Source organism: Phacochoerus africanus, chromosome 15 (assembly GCF_016906955.1).
Source record: "Phacochoerus africanus isolate WHEZ1 chromosome 15, ROS_Pafr_v1, whole genome shotgun sequence".
Lineage (NCBI taxonomy): Eukaryota > Metazoa > Chordata > Mammalia > Artiodactyla > Suidae > Phacochoerus > Phacochoerus africanus.
Window position 1 is genome coordinate 104,167,611 of NC_062558.1, and position 15,833 is coordinate 104,183,443.

General features: G+C 36.6%; 1 protein-coding gene across 3 annotated transcripts in view; it reads left to right on the forward strand.

The window, feature by feature from the left end:
• BTAF1 (B-TFIID TATA-box binding protein associated factor 1) overlaps positions 1-15,833 on the forward strand; it is a 112,191-nt gene that overhangs the window by 14,313 nt on the left and 82,045 nt on the right. For 2 of the 3 annotated variants that reach the window (XM_047762809.1, XM_047762810.1), the window contains exons 2-4: positions 4,418-4,541; positions 8,693-8,807; positions 10,858-11,004. In XM_047762809.1, coding sequence (XP_047618765.1) covers positions 4,418-4,541; positions 8,693-8,807; positions 10,858-11,004 — 386 coding nt within the window. Of the gene's footprint in view, positions 1-4,417; positions 4,542-8,692; positions 8,808-10,857; positions 11,005-11,508; positions 11,596-15,833 lie in introns of those variants that run through there. The other variant, XM_047762812.1, reaches the window with a different exon arrangement.

The following is a 15,833-nucleotide window of genomic DNA, read 5'->3' on the forward strand; positions in this document are numbered from 1 at the left end:
GACAGGAGTTCCCACTGTGGCACAACAGGATCATCGGCATTTTGGGAGTGCTGGGCCACAGGTTTGATCCCCCGCCTGCAGGGTGGGTTAAGGATTCAATGCTGCCGCAGCTGTGGCTTAGGTTGCAACTATGGCTTGCAGCTGATCCCTGACCTGGGAACTCCATAGGGTGGCCAAAAAAGGGGGAAAAAAGTGGGATACTATGTAAGACTTGAAGAAGAGCGAGGACTGTCTTTTCATCATCTGAAATTGAAAGAGAGGATGAGTGTGAAGACATTTAGAGGTAATAAGGAGAGAATGAGGTAGCTTATATTCCATAACTTAGATATCTACTCAGTTTATGCCTTTTTAAGGAAACGGGAATGGCAATGGAGCTTCAGGAAACTGGAGATGATTAGGGAAACTTGGAAAACTGTCAATTTTAACTTATTACATATGGATTTATAAACAGGTTAGTATTGCCACTTCCTTAGAGTGTTTTTGCAACTAGCTTTGCTTTTAGTCACAAAAAAACAGAAACTCAGTCATTGAAAAGGAATTATGAAGTAGTTCAAATCTTTCCAAAGGTGCAGTCTAAGGAACTTTGTATCAAATAAGGGGAAAAAAACATGATGTGCAAATATGGCTAAATTATCTAGTTTTACCCTACAAGTAGGCAAAGCCAGCTTCTCTACGTCCTCTAACAAGTGATAGAAGTAGTATTTTTGAAGGTCTCCTGACTTCCAGACTAGTTTGTTTTACCATTTTACAACTGTTTTCCCTTAGGAAAGTCTTGAATTTATGTAAACTGTGCACATACAAGAGAGCCCATTATTGTTATAAAGAATGCATGCATTATATACAAATAGAAGTCCACTGTTCCATACATTAGACCTAAGACATAATTTTTATAGTAAAATATTTAATTTTGGTTAATTTTGCCTGGCAGAAAATATAGATTTAAAATGGGGAGTTCCTGCTGTGGCGCAGCAGAAATGAATCTGACTAGTATCCATGAGGCTGTGGGTTCCCTCTCTGGCCTTGTTCGGTGGGTTGGGCATCCAACATTGCCATGAGCTGTGGTGTAGGTTGTAGACGTGGCTTGGATCACACATGGGCCGGCAGCTGTAGCTCTGATTCGACCCCTACCTTTAGAATGTCCATATGCCACAGGTGCTGCCCTAAAAAGAAAAAAAATTTGTCTTGATACTTGAGAAACTTAATAGATATTTATATTTTCTTTTTGCAAATTTATTTTCATTGAACTGAGGCATTAAAAATCAGAGTTGTGGCAAAATGCATATAGTTGTTGTGAAGGTTCAGAGAGTTTTTTAGGAACTTTAAGATCACAATCAGTTTTAAAGATACAAGTAAGCCAAAGAGCATTCTGAGAATTATGTATGAAATGGGTGAGGGAAGTCATTTTATGGGGAAGGGATTTGGGGTCTAACTGAATTTTAGAGCTTTAAGAACATCAACTATCAGAAAAAAATTTTTTCCTCCCTTTCTTTTTTCCCATTATCTACACCAAATCCAGTAGCAAAGCTTGAATAGGTAAAGGCAAACATTTAGATAGCCTTGAATGGGTAAGGATGAATATTGTGTCAAAAGGTGGGATGTGTCTATACATATTTTATAAAATAAATTTTTATGTTTTATACAAATTAATTATTAATTTCGTTATGATCACTCTGTGTGCCATTCAGTATATTGTAAGTGAAAACAGTTGTATTACTTTTTTTTTTTTCTTTTTAGGGCCACACCCACAGTTATATGGAGGTTCCCAGGCTAGAGGTCCAATCCGAGCTACAGCTGCTGGCCTACACTACAGCCACAGCAGCTTGGGTTCTGAGCCGTGTCTTGGACCTACACCATAGTTCACGGCAACGCCAGATCCTTAACCCATTGAGCAAGGCCAGGGATGGAACCGACAACCTCATGGTTCCTAGTCGGATTCGTTTTCGCTGTGCCATGATGGGAAGTCCAGCTTTTTTTTTTTTTTTTCTTTATGTTACTGGCTTTACTTACCTCAAATATTTTTCTTGAAGTATGGCCTTATATACTGTCAACTATAAAATTTGAACCTCATCTCTTAGTATATTGTCCTGAAGCAGTTGAAAAGTTTTCATAGTACCCTTATCCTTCTTGACTGAAAGAGATCTATATTAGTTATGTTTTTTTACCCTTAAAATGATTTTGTGCCTATTAGTGACTGGCTAGTTTGCTAAATACTACCTGCCCCCGCCCCCCTCAAAAAAGAAAGAAAAAACCTTCCTAATTTTGTTTGCCCCTTATAGCTTTATAATTTCTCATAAAAGCCTTTTAGAGCTTTGCTTTTTAATTTTTTAGCTCTTTGTGAAAGAAAAAAAATCCTAGAAGTAAAATATGAGCCTCTTCGCAGTTTATTAATACTTAATAGTTATGTTTAACTTTGAGGCCTTGCATGCTTTCTCATCCTCATTAGATGAGATTTGAAAGTGATTCTCTAAATATCCCCTTGTATAGGATTGCACACAATATAACCTTGCCCCTTTTCACCTTTCATCTTGTTTAAAGTACTCATTTATTCCATATATGAAGCCACCTTCTTTTCAGTACCTGTGGCATCCATTTGCCTCATTGAGCCTGATTAGTAGTGTGGTGAAAGGGCTAGACCTATATGATAAGTGGATAGCTGGTGGTAGTTACTTGTTTCTTTGCCTTTTAAAAATCTTAGGATTTTCCTGTATCCCAGAAACAAAGTGATAGTTTTCCATTGCTCCCCACTTACTCTAGGTATAAGGCATTGTGATTATATTCTTGACTATTTGTTGGATAAGTGGCAGAACTGGAATATGAATCGTGGTGCTGTGGCTCTGGAATTTGTCCCATTGTTTTACTTGCTTTTATGAATCCTTTCCTCGGAGATCTTATTGCCGTATCTGTCACTTCTGTACAAATGACTCATGTATCTATACCTTTAGTCTTGACTTTCTCCAGAATGTCAGATCTCTATTGCGACTATCTTTTTTTTTTAATTTTTTTATTTTTTTTTGTCTTTTTGTTGTTGTTGTTGTTGCTATTTCTTGGGCCGCTCCCACGGCATATGGAGGTTCCCAGGCTAGGGGTCCAATCGGAGCTGTAGCCACCGGCCTACGCCACAGCCACAGCAATGTGGGATCCGAGCCGCATCTGCAACCTACACCACAGCTCACGGCAACACCGGATCGTTAACCCACTGAGCAAGGGCAGGGACCGAACCCGCAACCTCATGGTTCCTAGTCGGATTCGTTAACCACTGCGCCATGACGGGAACTCCGAGACTGTCTTTTTTTGGTTTCTTCCAGCTTTTCTGTCCCTGCCACTGATAAACTTGTCATTTTTCCCCAGTAACATTTCCTCCACTAATTCTCCCCATTTCTTTTAAAGACATCTTCATTTTCTAAGATTCAGGGTCTCAGAATCCTTTCATTTCCTTGACATTTCATTTAATTACTGTACCATAGTGTTTCACTTCTGCAGCATTTCCCCCAACTTCTTTTATTGCCATGGTTGTAGTTCAGGTCACAGAGTTCTCTAAAAGTTTCTTTCCATTCTACTGCATGCTTCACACCGCTGCCAGACTAATATCCCTAAAGCATAGCACCAGTCCCATCACTTTCTCCATTCAAGACCTTCATGGCCGAACTGTAATTCTAAGGTCTCCACAATAGGGCTTTGGCTACTTTTGTAGCTGTTATCTTCCACAGTTCTCTTAAGTGTATCTGAATTACAACCAGACTATGTTACTTACTCACCTCCCTAAGTATAGTTTCCTTTTTTTTTCTTTTTTTTTTTTTTTTGGTTGTTTTAGGTCCACACCTACAGCATACGTGGGTTCCCAGGCTAGGGGTCTAATCTGAGCTACAGCTGCTGGCCTACACCCCAGCCATGGCAACTTGGGATCCGAACCGTGTCTGAGACCTACACCATAGCTCATGGCAATGCTGGATCCTTAACCCACTGAGCGAGGCCAGGGATCAAACCCATGTTCTCTTATTCACTCTTCCAGGTGTTTCTCCCCCTTTTCCTACTTTATCTCTACCAGTATTGAAATCTTTTCTTACCGTTAAGGTCCAGCTCATACACCATTTCTTTTACTAAGTCTTTTCAGTATTATAAATTGGGGTTGTATTTGTTGCCTCCATCCCCACTCCTCAAAGTACTTTGCACTTCTTTTCTGACATATGTCTTAGCATACATGTGTATGCATGTACAATACCCTGTATTTTAATTATTTGTGTACTTGCCTTATCCACTTACTCCACCCCATAGCAAATTCCTTAAGAGTAGAAATTATCTCTTGCAACCCTTACATAAATCTTTCTCCATAAATGCTGAATATGTACACGTACTGACTCAGACTTACACATATGAGGAAACGCATTTCAGAATAATCATTATGTTTTTGTTTTTTTAGGCTTGACCGTCTTTTTATCTTATTGGATACTGGCACAACTCCAGTTACAAGAAAAGCCGCTGCACAGCAACTTGGAGAAGTGGTGAAGCTTCATCCCCATGAACTAAATAATCTCTTATCTAAAGTAAGAACTCTTTTTTTTTTTTCTTTTAGCATAATACAGTTGTAGAAATTTGTCCACGGATAAGAACTATAAAAGTAGAGAAAAAAATTGTCTTATTAGTGAGTTTATGGTCTTTAAATTCCATTAAATATCTCAGTATTTCTCCAAATATTTAAGAATTTTTGCCTCTTTTAATTTTTGTTTGTCACAAGGTTTAAAATAGTTTGGTTTTTTTGTGTCAAGTTTAATCATTTAAGGGATTTAAGAATATAGACCTTTGGCCTGTGGCACAAATTTGAATCAGGACCAATTTGGTAATGAACTAAGTTGTTAATCTAGGTTGTTAGTAGTCTGACGTGTTCTTAGGGGCCAATAATTGTATCAGTTGGCAGTCTTCAAATGGATGAGTTCTCATGGGCAGTGGTGGGAATGTGTGAGAAGCTAGTTGTCATTATATTCTTAGCTATCAGCTCTTTGAAAGTGGAGGCTTTCTGCTTTGGCGGATCAGTGTTTTCATAATCCTAGTGTTCTTTCCCTAAGCAATGGCTTTATTTTTACTGGCTCTGTGGGCTTGTAGAAGTGTGACTGCATAATAGTAAGCAGAAAATTCCATGTATTTAATTCTCTGGCATGCAAAATAAAAACAGGAGTGCTTTGTATGTGTGTTTGGAGCCAGCGGGTAGGGGGAAGGTAGATAGAGGATGAATAGGGCACTATGATAGCCCACATATTGGAGGACTCAGGATACCTCTCTTCCCACCAGTCTTATCTCCTTTCATTCTAATTTGTCCCTTCCTGATTCCTATGAGTAGGAGTTCTAAGCACTTTGTCAGCACATACAAATTTGCATTTTACTTCCTGCCATAAGGGCCGACAGTGACTCTCTTTCCAACATCCTCCCTGCTTAGATACTATCAGAACTTTCTAACCAAGATATAAATAGAGAGGAGACAGTGATTTGACATCTATAAGCTCTATGTTTTCTGAATGGAAAGGAATGCATATTAGGCAGCACTATAATGTGTAAGGTGTGGGGATAGAGGCATTCCCATTTCTTCTCATCCTTCAGATGGAGGACTGAATGAACTGAAACTGAAAACAATGAACAAGACTAACCTGTGCTGAACTGAGAAAAGTTTCTAGCCTTTTAAGTGCATTCTGGTCTTCTTAACTCAAATCCCAGCATATGACTACCATCAAATAATTCTAAAAGAGGCAAAGTTTATTTTTAGCATCTTCTCACCTCCTGTCCCCTCTCTGCCCTCGGTGTCTTCCTGTTGCCTTTGGTTTTATTTTTTAAAAAATAGATTTATTGGAACATTTACATACCACGCAGTCACCTAGGTAAAGGGTACAATTCGTTGATTTTTAGTATATTCACAGATTTGTGCAACCGTCACCACAGTCTAATTTTAAAACATTGTCTCCCCAAAAAGAATCTTCATGCCTATTAGCAGTCACTCTCCATCACTCCCTCTTCTCTATCCAGTTCTAGGTAACCACTAATCTACTCTTTGTTTATAGATTTGCCTATTGTGAACAGTTTATATAAATGTATGACCTTTTGTGCTTGTCTTTTTCCCTTAAAATATTATTTTCAAGGTTCTCTTATGCTGTAGCATGTTTCATTTTTCGTTCTTTTTTATTGCCAAATATTATTCCATTATATGGATAGAGGTATGCTGTATGGATATACCACATCTTATCTCTTCGTCAGTTGATGGACATTTTGGTTGTTTCCACTTTTTGGACTATTATGAATAATGCTGCTCTGAAAATTTGTGTACAAGTTTTTGTGTGTGTGTATGTATTTTCACACATGGGTATATACCAGGGATAGCATTGCTGGGTCATATGGTAACTGTTTAATTTATCAAGAACTGCAAGACTGCTTTCCAAACTGGCTATACCATGTTACGTTCCCAACAACATGTATGAGATCTGATTCCTCCACATCCTTGCCAACACTTGTCATTAACTGCTTTATATCTGTACTAGTGAGTATGAAGTGATACAGTAGTTTTGTTTGCATTTACCTGATAACTAATGATACTGAACATCTTTACATGTGTTTATCGACCATTTCTGTATCTTCTTTGGAGACCTATCCAGATCCTTTGCCCATTTTTAAGCAAAATATTTGTTCTTTTATTAATAAGATGTGTGAGTTCTTTATATATTTTACATAAAAGCCCCTTATCAGGTATGGGGTTTGCAAATATGTTCTTCTAGTGTTTGGGTTGTCTTTTCACTTCCTTGATGGTGGCCTTTGAAGTGTAAAAGTTATTAATTTTGATGAAGTCAAATTTATCTTTTCTTTTAAACACATCACTTGTGCTCAAGATAATATCTAAGAAACCCTTGCCTAACCCAAAATTACAAAGATTTATACCAATGTTTTCTTCTAACAATTTTATAGTTTTAGGAGTTCCTGCTGTGGCTCAATAATAACAAACCCGACCAGTATCCATGAGGATGGAGGTTCGATCCCTGCCCTTGCTCAGTGAGTTAAGGATCTGGCATTGCTGTGAGCTGTGGTGTAGATCACAGACATGGCTCAGATTCTGCATCGCTGTGGCTGTGGCATAGGCTGGCAGTTATAGCTCAGATTTGACCCCTAGACTGGGAATTTTCATATTCCTCAGGTGCAGCCCTAAAAAGAAAAAAAAAAGATAGACTTCAATTTAGTCAGTCTACCTTCATAGAAAAAATTATAGTTTTAGGAGTTCCTGTCGTGGCTCAGTGGGTAATGAATCTGACTAGGAACCATGAGGTTGCGGGTTCAATCCCTGGCCTTGCTCAGTGGGTCAAGGATCCGGCGTTGCCGTGAGCTGTGGTGTAGGTTGCAGATGGGGCTTGGATCCCGAGTTGCTGTGGCTCTGGTGTAGACCGGTGGCTACAGCTCCGATTAGACCCCTAGCCTGGGAATCTCCATATGCCACAAGAGAGGCCCAAGAAATGGCAAAAAGACAAATAAAATAAATTATAGTTTTAGCTTTTATTTTTAGGATTCTGGTCTATTTTGAGTTAATTTTTGTGTATGGTTGAGATGGGGTTTTATATCATTATTTTGTTGCTCCAGCACCATTTGTTGGAAAAAAAACCTTATTTCCCCATTGAATTGTCTTGGTGCCATTGTTGAGGTTGACCATAGACACATAGTATTATTTTGGGACTCTTAAATTTTATTGCATTGATCTATGTATCTGTCCTTCTGCCAGTATCACATTGTCTTGATTATTGTTGCAGTGTATTAACTTTTGAAGTCAAAGAGTGTGAGTCTCCCAACTTTATTATTCTTTTCAAGATTGTTTTGATGAGGAGTTCCTGCTGTGGCACAATGGGTTAAGAATCCAGTGTCATTGCAGTGGCTTGCCTTGCTGCTGTGGCGTGGGTTTGATCCCTGGCCTGGAAACTTTCACATACTGTGGGCATGACCAAAAAAAAATAAAAGGGTTGTTTTGGTGATTGTGGGCCCCTTACATTTCCATACGAATTTGGAGGATCAACTTGTTCATTTCTGCAAAAAAAAAAAGCCGAGATTTCGATATAAATTATGCTGAATCTGTATTCAATTTAGGGCTATTACTGTCTTAATAATAGTAAGTCTTCCAGTCCATGAAGATGAGATGTCTTTCTATTTATTTAGGTCATTATTTAATTTCTTCCAATAGTAATTTGATTTTTTTGTATTCTTCAGTATATAAATCTTGCACTTTTTTTGTTAAATTTATTCTTAAGTATGTTATACTTTTTGATATTATAAATGGGATTGTTGTCTTAATTTCACTTTCAAATTGTTGAAAGTATTTAGAAATACAGTTGATTTTTACATATTGATGTTAATCTTGCAGTGTTGCTGAACTCAAAATTATACTAGTTTTTAGAACTCCTTGCATTAGGTAATGGGACTTAATGCATAGTATACACTTTGTTTTTTAAGTATGTCAAAAGCTATGTTATTTTTTAAATGCAGTTAAGAATTCCTTTACAGTTTCTTTCCTTTCTTTCAAATGTAGTAATATTCCTTGTGACTGATAGAATTTTGCAAATGATTTCAGGGCTGCTAAATTAGAAATTTTTAACAAGTAAACCTGTGTTTCTCTGTTTTGGCCATCTTGAACAAACAATATTTTTTGGTATATAACTATTTTATTTTGTAATTTTTTAAGGTGTTGATATATTTAAGGAGTACAAATTGGGATACTCGGATTGCAGCAGGACAAGCTGTTGAAGCTATAGTGAAAAATGTACCTGAATGGAATCCGGTGCCAAGAACCAAACAAGGTGCTTTTAAGTGGAAAAAGTAGTTTGCAGTAAAAACCTAACTATAGAATAATTGTTCTATACATTTTATATCTTAGTACTTGTACTTTAAATTTAAAGACTTAATTTTCACACTTTAGGTACAGTCTTTTCAGGAAATGACATTGAATAAGGTGATTTTCCACTATGTTTTTTTAAAAAATACTAGACAAAATGTTTTCTCATGTATTTTAAATTATTAATTCTGCAGTATGTTTGATTTACAGAGAATATGACCTCCCTCAAGGATTTATGTCCTAAAAAAAAAAATGAATGCAGTGTAAATACTTCAAATGGTCTATTTTTTCTTGTTGCTGGGAAAATAGTGTAATTGTTTACTAAATTTTAAGCACAATTATGTGCAGATATTTGGAGGGGTAAGTCTTTAGTTTGCTTTTGTTTTTCCTTTTTTTGGCCACATCTTCGGCGTATGGAAGTTCCAGGCCTGGGATCAAATATGAGCTGCAACTTCTGCCTATGTCACAGTTGTGTCAGTGCTGGTTCCTTAACCCTGTGTTGCCGGACTGGGGAGGCTGGGGATTGAACCTGTGCCACTGCAGAGACAACACCATAGTGGGAACTCCCAGTCTTTAGTTTTTTAATGTGTCTTTTAGATATCTTCTGGTGGAAATTACTTGTTTTGTGACTGCCAGCTATTGACGATATTTAAAAATGAATGTATGCTTTTACAAAGGTGTACATTTAATTGAGAATTTAATTATTGGTGCAACTGCATTTCATTTCCAGTCACTTCGGTAACCTCACTTTTATCATACGTCTTACATCACCTAAAATTTTTGCTTTAATTTGCTGGCACCTATTATTTTGAGTGATTGTGTTCATTTGCCTCTGTCATCAAAAGAAATATATGAGGAGTTCCCGTTGTGGCATAGTGGTTAATGAATCCGACTAAGAACCATGAGGTTGCGGGTTCAGTCCCTGCCCTTGCTCAGTGGGTTAAAGGATCTGGCGTTGCCTTGAGCTGTGGTGTAGGTTGCAGACACAGCTCGGATCCCACGTTGCTGTGGCTCTGGCGTAGGCGGGTGGCTACAGCTCCAATTGGACCCCTAGCCTGGGAACTTCCATATGCCTCAGGAGCGGCCCAAGAAATGACAAAAAAAAAAAAAGAAATATATGAGCAGAAGTTATAACTGGTTTTAAAAAAGAGCCTTTTCTTTTCCGGCTTATTACTTCTGTTTCTTTTGGTTTATAGAGACATTTGACTTGGATGGGTTTTTTTTAAAAAACTTTACATTAGTTATACTAGCATTAAAACTTACAGTAATGTTACTTACCATGAGAAAACTTTAAGATTCTCATAGCTGTTCCCTTTCAGTTTAGGAATTGTACTTTAGTTTACAGGTGAATTGTATGCAAATGCCAGCTAAACAAACTTTTAGGTCAGTGGAGAGTTACACTATATTTAAAAATTTACAATGGCATAACCTATTTCAGGAGGAATATAAACATTTTATAGATAGTCTTAGGCCCCAGAAGGATATATAGTTTTAACAATTTGCCAGGAAATTATAATTTGCTTATGAGAAACAAATCCTGTTGATTGAGTAGTTGCTTTGTGTCCTAGATATTCCTCAAGTATAAGGAGAGAAGAGGCTCACTAACTAGTCTTATTTATGAATCTATTTTGTGAATGTTTATTTTCCAATTTATCACTATAATAAACTACCTTGATATTTTTAAACCACTTAACAGTAAGTGGAGACAGCGTGATGTTTAACGTACATATTTTAACAGGGAGATGAATTTTTTTCATAAACATCGTACTTTCATAGTCAGAAAGTTACGCACACACCCACTAACATTCTGATAGTTTGTGGAAAGGGAGCCGCCTATTAAGTGGTTTTTTCGTAAATAAGAGCGGATCATAAATAAAAATCCACAATAGCTTTTCTACTTCCTCCACCTTTTAATTTTCTTAAGATATTACCCACCCATCTGAAGTAATGCTATTTTTTTTTTATTCTGTACTTTGGCTATATAATCAAATGAAATGTTTTTAAACCTCATCTAGAAACTACTTCAGAAAGTGCTATGGAAGATTCATCAACTACAGATCGATTGAATTTTGACAGATTTGATATATGTAGATTGTTACAACATGGGGCATCACTTTTGGGATCTGCTGGTGCAGAGTTTGAAGTACAAGATGAAAAATCAGGTATGGAGTAGTCCTCTAGGAAACAGTCTGAAATATGTGTTCAAACCAGTTTGTCACTTGGTGTGCTATAATTATTAGTCATGTAAATCTAACAAATGTCATAAAATATAAATTGACTCAAGTTTGCAGTTGGAGAGGGGAGCATTTGGGGAAGGGTAACCAGGTGCACTAAGTTACCATATGAATAGTTTTTCCCCTTAATTAAATATATACTGTATGTATGGATCAGTAATAGATATGTACTGATATTTCAGTATTTCAATATAGACATTGTAAAGTGGTACCCAAGAGGTTCAGTTGATTAGATTTTAAAATCCAGGATTAGTACAGATTGTGGTAATATTTTCATAATTCTGGAAATTTAAGAGGCTATGCTAGTTTTCTTTTATCATGTGTTTTAAATATTTATATAATTGGATCTACTTATGCTGATGACCAAAGCAAAAACTAAAATGAAAAGTAAATCTTAGATGGGTAATTGTCCCATTATCTTTAAACTTACAGAATCCATCTGGATATAAAATAAATGTTTTGGCCATTCAAGATTGATGCCTTGAGTGGAAAAAACCTTGATGGTTTTAATGGATTTCTGTAAGTAAATAAGTTGCTTTTTTGACTAAAACCCAAAACAGAGCAGTGTTTTGTTTTGTTGCTAATTAATCATTAGTGAAAGCACATCTGTCTAGTTAATGAAATTATCTTCAATTTGTTCATCTTAAAAAAAAATGTCAGATACCTGTTTCCTCTTGCCTAATATATCTATTGAAAGATCTGGTATATTTATGGAGAGATTTCAGAAGAGTATTTGCTTAGTTCTAGAAAAGTGTTATTTTTTCTAATAAGGGAGATAGAAGTCTTCAGAAACTTGCCAATTTGAAAAAAAAAAACTTATTTCTAAATAGTAATTTTACTAATCTTGCTGGTGTATCCATGGACATCATGAGAAATCATTGGCCCTTATCCAGAGATAAAAGTCAGTGTCACTTTTGTCATTTTAAAAAAGTATGTGCTTGCTTAGGTCATATCTTAGAGATTCTGATTTAGTAGATCTGTGGAGAGGTCTGGGAAATTGTATACTAAAATAAAAAACTCCATAGATGACTGTGACATGTAAGCAGGATTGGGAACCCCAGTTTTGGGGGAACTCAGTTTTTAATGCTTATAAATCATAGCATGCTGAAGAGTGCTCATCAAACCCCTCTAATTAGGTTTTCTTTAAATGTCTGCTCATCTCTGTTGGTCTCTACATATTTATGAATGACACTTAAAATGATTAGCTTAGGTACTGGTCTGAGTTTCCTTTGCAGTTGTGTTGGTTGTTTTCTCCAGTAGGACTTTGCCTGGAATGAGAGGATCAGTTTTGCCAATTTGGGGCACTTTGTTCTAGACTTGTGACCATTAGTCTTCATTTTGATGTTTAGTATTTTTCCCTCTGGTTAGAGTAGCTTTAATTAAAAAAAAAAAAAAATGTAGCTTTAGAGAGATAGAATTCACATACCATACAAGTCACCCATTTTAAAAGTGTATGATTCAGTGGGTTTTAATATATTCACAATTACGTTTAGTCAATTTTAGAACATTGTCCTTACCTGTGGAAGAAACCCATGTCCTGTAGCAATGACCCTACTTCTCCGTACATCCTTCTCTTCTCTTTCTAGCCCTGGAGAACCATTAGTTTACTTGTCGTCTCTAGATTTGCCTATTATGGCCATTTCATAAGTGCAGTTATACAATATGTGGTCTTTTGTGACTGGCTTCTTTTTACCTAATAGAATGTTTCCAAGGTTTATATTGTAGTTTATATATCAGTATTTTTTCCGTTTTTTTCTAAATAGTATTTATTACTGTTATAGGATGTATCAGTTTTTTAAATCATGATAGAGATAACATAAAATGTACCATCTTAATCATTTTAAGTGTACAGTTTAGTAGTATTAAGTATATTCACATTGTTGTGCAGCCAATCTCCAGAACTCTTTCACCTTGCAAAACTTCATACCTATTAAACAACAATTCCCATTCGTTTCTCCTCTTACTCTCTGACAACCGCTGGTTGACTTTCTGTCTCTATGAATTTGACTACTCTAGGCCCTTCATAAGTGGAACCATACAGTAATTGTCCTTTTGTGACCAATTTATTTCACTTAACATAATTTCCTTTCATGTTGTGTCAGAATTTCCTTCCTTTTCAAGGCTGAATAACATTCCAGTGTATGTTTATACAACATATTGTTTATCCTTTCATCCATCAGTGGACATTTAGGCAGCTTCTACCTTTTGATTATTGTGACTAGTGCTGCTTTGTACATGGGTGTACAAACATCTATTCAAATTCTTGCAGCCAGTTCTTTTAGGTCTATGCCCAGAAGTGGAATTACAGGATCATATGGTAATTCTATTTTTTTTTTAATTAATTAATTTTTTTTTTTGGTTGACCCTCAGCATCTGGAGTTCCCAGGCCAGGGATCAGATCCAAGCCACATTTGCAGCCAACACTGCAGCTGCAGCAGTGCTCGGATCCTTTAACCTACCATACAGGGTCCGGGCATTGAACCTGTGTCCTGGCACTGTAGAGACCCCACTGATCCCATTGTGCCATAGCTGGAACTCCTTTAATTTTTTCTTTTTTTAGAAACGCCACACTGTTTTCCATGGTGGCTGTACCATATTTTCACCAACGATGTTTGAGGTTTCCAATTTCTCCACATCCTTGTCGATGCTTTTTATTTTCTGGTTTTTTGATAGTAGCTGTACTGATAGGCGTGAAGTTATCTTATTTCATATTCTGGTCAAAAAATATTCCATTGTATGGATATTTCACTGTTATGAATAATGTGGTAATAAACTTTACGTACAAATTTTTGTGTGGATGTATGTTTTCATTTCTCTTAGGTGGATAGGTTAGGAGCAGAATTGCCAGGTCATATGGTAACTATGTTTTACCGTTTAAGGAACTGCCAGATTGTTCTCCAAACTGGCTTCATCATTTTACACCCCTCCAGCAGGATACAAGGGTTCCGATTTTTCCACCTACTTGCCAATGCTTGTTGTTATTGTTGTTATTATTATTATTATTTTTTATTTTAATTTTTTTTGCTTTTTAGGGTCGCACCTGTGACATACAGAGGTTCCCAGGCTAGGGGTTGAATCAGAGCTACAGCTACTGGCCTTCTCCACAGCCACAGCAATGCAGGATCTGAGCCATGTCTGTGACCTACACCACAGCTCACGGCAGTGCCAGATCCTTAACCCATTGAGCAAGGCCAGGGATTGAACCCGCAACCTCATGTTGGATTTGTTTCCACTGCGCCACGACAGGAACTCCGCCAATGCTTGTTATTAACTGACTTTGACTATGTCTGTATCAGTGACTATGAAGTGATATCTTATTGCAGTTTTGATTTGCATTTTCCTAGTGACTAATAATGTTAAACCTTTTTTTCATATGTTTATTGACCATTTCTATATCTTCTTTGGAAACCCGTCTATTCAGATCCTTTCCCCATTTTTTTTTTCTTTTTGCAGCCTGTGGCGTATGGAAGTTCCCAGGTCAGGAGTCGAATCTGAGCCTCATCTGTGACCTGTGCCACAGCTTAACCCACTGAGTGAGACCACGGTTTGAACCCACATCCTCACAGACACTATGTTGGGTTCTTAACCCAGAGCCACAATGGGAACTCCTCTTTGCCCATTTTTAAGTGGGATATTTGTTCTTTTATTAATGAGGTGTAAGATTTCTTAATATACTCTCTATATAAACCTCTTATTTGACATATAGTTTATAAATCTTTCTTCCCATTCTGTGCATTGTCTTTTCACCTTTCTGATGGTAACCTTTGAAAATCTGAAAGTTTTTAATTTTGGTGAAGTCCAATTTATCCTTTTCTTTTGTTTCTCAAGCTTTTTGATGTCATGTATAAAAAGCTGTCACCAAATCTAAGGTCATTTACCTCTGTTTTCTCTGAGAGTTTTATAGCTTTAACTCTTACTATTAGGTATTTGATCTGCTTTGAGTTCATTTTTGTATTTGCTGTGAGGTTAAGGGTCTAGCATCATTCAGTACATACGGCCATCCTGTTGTCTCAACACCATTTGTTGAAAAAACTCTTCTTTCCCCCCTGAATTGTCTTTGCACCCTTGTCGAAAACCAGTTGGCTGTAGACGTATAGTTTTATTTTTGGACCCTTAATTCTGTTCCATTAATGTCTGTCTTTATGCCAGTACCTTAATGTCTTGATCACAGTTGGTTTCTGATAATAATCAAGAAGCATGAGCCTCCAACTTTATTGCTCTTTTTCAGGATTATTTTGAATCTTCTTGGTCCCTTACCTGTAAATTTTAGGGTTAGTTTGTCAATGTCTACAGAAAACCAGCTGGTACTTTGATAGGAACAGTGTTGAATCTGTATATTGATTCGAGAAGTGTTACTGTTTTACTATTAGATCTTATGATCCATGAACATGGAATGTTTTATTTAGATTGATAATTTCTTTCACCATATTTTTCAGAGTATAAGTTTTAAATTTTATTTTTGATGTTATTGTTAGTATAATTATTTTAATTTCATATTCAAGTTGTTTTTTTAAACTTTTTTTCCCATCTCTGTTCTTTAGATGGACTTTGTATAGCTTTATCTTTGAATTTACTTATATTTTGTTCTATTGTCTTCATTCACCTGTTAAGCACATTTGTTGATTTAAAAAATTTCAGATATTGTATAGTATCAGTTCTAGACCTACTTCTTTTTTTTGTTTATGGTGGGGGGGGTTGTTTATTTGTTTTAGGCTCTTTTTTTTGGCTGCACCCATAGCAGGAGGAAGTTTCCAGGC